This window comes from Phaethon lepturus, unplaced genomic scaffold (genome assembly GCF_000687285.1).
Source record: "Phaethon lepturus isolate BGI_N335 unplaced genomic scaffold, ASM68728v1 scaffold30655, whole genome shotgun sequence".
NCBI lineage: Eukaryota > Metazoa > Chordata > Aves > Phaethontiformes > Phaethontidae > Phaethon > Phaethon lepturus.
In genome coordinates, this window is record NW_010543134.1 from 1 (window position 1) to 3,531 (window position 3,531).

The following is a 3,531-nucleotide window of genomic DNA, read 5'->3' on the forward strand; positions in this document are numbered from 1 at the left end:
GCGCTTCCGCTGCGCACTCTGCGCGGCCCGCCTCGGGCTCAGCAGCCTGCACCGGTGACAAGCCTGAACCCACCCGTTCCTCTTCTTAAATGGGGCCCGAGCTAGTCTTTCCGAGCAGAAAAGCAAATACCGTTTTGTCTGTGGTGAGTGGGAGGCATTTGCTCTTCAATCTCGATATTGTTGCGACTTGCAAAAAGGGTAAAGAGAAAACCTTTTTCAGAATTAATTTATTATATGGAGAGATGTTAAGTGAAAGATGTCAAATAGTGAAATGACTATGTTTTTAAAGCAAGGACCTCAGTATTTGTATGATACTTAAGAGTTTCAGGGTGACACCTGAGTAATAAAACTAATATTTGTTTTGGTGGGGCTTTTACCCTCTTCAGCAACCATGGAGAACAATGAAAGTAAGGCTAAGGATACGAAGAGCACCTCGGATGAAGAAGACAGCGGAGACATAGTTCAACAGAAAACTCAGGAAGAAATTCTCTTTCATGAGGAAACCATTGATCTTGGTGGAGATGAATTTGAGTCTGAAGGGAATGAAACTGTATCAGAAGATTCAAATAATTTTGTAGATAAACTTAATGAACAAATGATGGAGAGTGTCATTATTTCAGATTCTCCAAACAACAGTGAAGATGACACAGGTGAACTTGGTTGTCTCCAGGAGATTGTAGAACAAATGGAAGCTAAAGATAATAAAAAAACACAAGAAGAAGGGGATAAAGAAGAGTTTTTAAGTAATGAGAATGAAACTGAACATGAAGAAATACCCAAAGACATTTCTGAGATTGGAACAGATGATCAGGCATCTTTGAAGGAAGAATCTATTCAGGAAGCAGTGAAGGAGGAACCAAAGTTGGGAAACAATGTTCCCATTGAAACAAAACCAAATAATACTGATGAAAGCAAACCTCAGGACCAGATATCGTCACCCAGTAACGGCAAACCATCTTCTGAGGCTGAGCCTATTCCTGTGTGTACCATCTTCAGCCAAGCAAACAATGTTAATAGCCAGCCACAGTTGTTCCTACCTGATGGTTTTGAGCCTCAGATGGTAAAATCTCCCAGTTTTAGTAGTATAATTGAGACTCCAGTGAAGTCTAATCCACAGGTGGTTCAACCAAGTCCTAGTCTAAGCAAGTTCTTTGGTGATACCGTTAACACTAATACTTTAGCTTCTGATTTTTTTGATTCATTTACCACATCCAATTTTATTTCAGTTAGTAATCCCAATGCAAGCTCTTCAGTTCCAGAGCAAATGTCCTCTCTTTCTAATGGTGGAGGCAGTTCTTGTGCTTCATCTAACCCTGCTTTCTCTGTGCGAAATGGGAGACCTGAAGCAGGTGGTCCTCTATCATCTGTAGAAATAACTCAGTCCCCCAAGCCATTCTCACAAATCCAAGCTGTTTTTGCTGGGAGTGATGACCCATTTGCCACAGCCTTAAATATGAGTGAACTAGATAGAAGAAATGATGCTTGGCTTCCTAGTGAGGAAACCAGAAATGTTCTAATTTCAGTTGCCACACAACAATACAGCACCGTGTTCATAGATAAAGAGAATCTCACCATGCCTGGATTAAAATTTGATAATATCCAGGTAAGATTCTATTATTGTATCTTAGTGTATGATTATATTTGTGTGAGAGCTGTCCAGTGATCTGTGTATCATAGTGCTTCACATTGTTGCTGATGGTCACCTTGTGTGTGTTACTTCAGTCCTTATTAGAAAACTTAACGTTGCTGCCTGCTCATACATGAAGGGGCTAAACCCAGATCTGATTTATTCATAGTGAAATTTGTTGGGTATGCTGAAAACCAGTGTTGACAGTTTCCATAGAATCCAAAGCTGGTTGTATTTTTTGGTTGTCTCTGGTCCTGCTAGTTAGTAACATAACGCTCACAGAATCCGTGTGCTGTACTACAAAGTCTGAAAGCAGACAGCTTTGCTTGTGGAATTTGCTGTTGCAACCAAGTGGGAAATAACATTTTTCACTGATGTTCGCAGTGCTTTCGATAGTGTTAACGCTGACTGAAATCACATCTTTTATATCTTCCCTAAGTAGGGGAAAGATGTGACCTGTAAGAAAAATTGAATGCTGGAGCAAGCTACTGGGAAGGGATAACCCCAAAATTAAAGGGAAAACTCCAGATAAGATCATGAAGGAAAAAATATAGTAGTAGAAACTCATTTCTTTTTCTTCTATCAGCTTCCAACTGGTGAGAAGGCATAAAGCATTTTTTCAGAATTTGAGAAACCGCACTCGGATCTATTCAGTATTTCTCATGAAGCAATTTTATCCTGGCTGCTCAGCCAAGGCTAACTATCGTAATGGAATTTTTTTCTTGAAATAGGCTAATCCTACTCTTTCATATCTATGTCTCTGGATAATAGAATTGTTGTTTAGAGTGATGGTGTTGAGCGTTTGGATACTTTAATCCTTACTTGTAACATAACAAATTTTATCAGTCAATAGTCAAATACAAGCAGAGAGCAGTCTGCGGTAACTTCCCAATCTGCAGGAACTATCAGAAAAGTCTCTGGAGTGAATCAGGTCCAGATTTGTATCTAAATTATCTGATAAAATTTAGGTTTCTGTCTCAAGCAACAAATGATACCAGTTTTAGACATAATGCCATGCTGCTGCTACTTCTGGGGTTAGCTTTATCTTTATCTTAAAACATTTGTTTGTCATCACAGAGCCCAATAATTAGCGTGAAAGAAGTCACTGTAATATTAAGCTACTCCTTCAAAAAAAAAAAAATGTAAGGGTCCTTCCCTCCCAAATCCATTAGACCATGATGAGTAATTTAAGTGTGTGTAGTATTTCTCTCCTGACAGCTAGTGGGATGGACAGAAGAATGATCCTTTCTGCAGGCCTTAAGCATGAGGGCCTCCTGATTGCAGGCCTCCTTTTTCGCAGTAGTTCTCTCTCACCTTCCTCAGTCTAGTCAAGCCTGAAAGGCTGTCTTGTGCTGGTGATTCCCTGAATCTGCGCACATGCATGTGTGCAGATCTACCATTTAATACATAATTGATAAGAATCACAGAATCACATAATGGTAGGGGTTGGAAGGGACCTCTGAAGATCATCTGGTCCAACCCCCCTGCTGAGGCAGGATCACCTAGAGCAGGTTGCACAGGAATGTGTCCAGTTGGGTTTTGAAGGTCTCCAGAGAAGGAGACTCCACAACCTCTCTGGGCAGCCTCTTCCAGTGCTCTGTCACCCTCCTCACAGTAAAGTTTCTCCTCATGTTGAGGTGGAACTTCCTGTGCTGCAGTTTGTGCCCATTGCCCCTCGTCCTATCACTGGGCACTACTGAAAAGAGACTGGCTCCATCCTCCTGTCAGCCACCCTTCAGATATTTATAGACATTGATAAGGTCCCCTCTCAGCCTTCTCTTCTCCAGACTCCAGCCCCAGATCTCTCAGCCTTTCCTTATACAAGAAGATGTTATGGCGATGTCCATGTGATGTATTTCTACAGTAAGACCTGATGTAAAATCATAAGTGCAATTAAAGGGGAT

The 3,531-nt window shown here is 41.0% G+C and overlaps 1 protein-coding gene across 1 annotated transcript in view; it reads left to right on the forward strand.

The window, feature by feature from the left end:
- Positions 1–390: 390 nt before the first annotated feature.
- LOC104621716 (trafficking protein particle complex subunit 12-like) overlaps positions 391–3,531 on the forward strand; it is a 15,424-nt gene continuing 12,283 nt past the window's right edge. The window contains exon 1 of the mRNA XM_010288263.1: positions 391–1,603. Coding sequence (XP_010286565.1) covers positions 392–1,603 — 1,212 coding nt within the window. The 5' untranslated portion in view covers position 391. The remainder of the gene's footprint in view (positions 1,604–3,531) is intronic.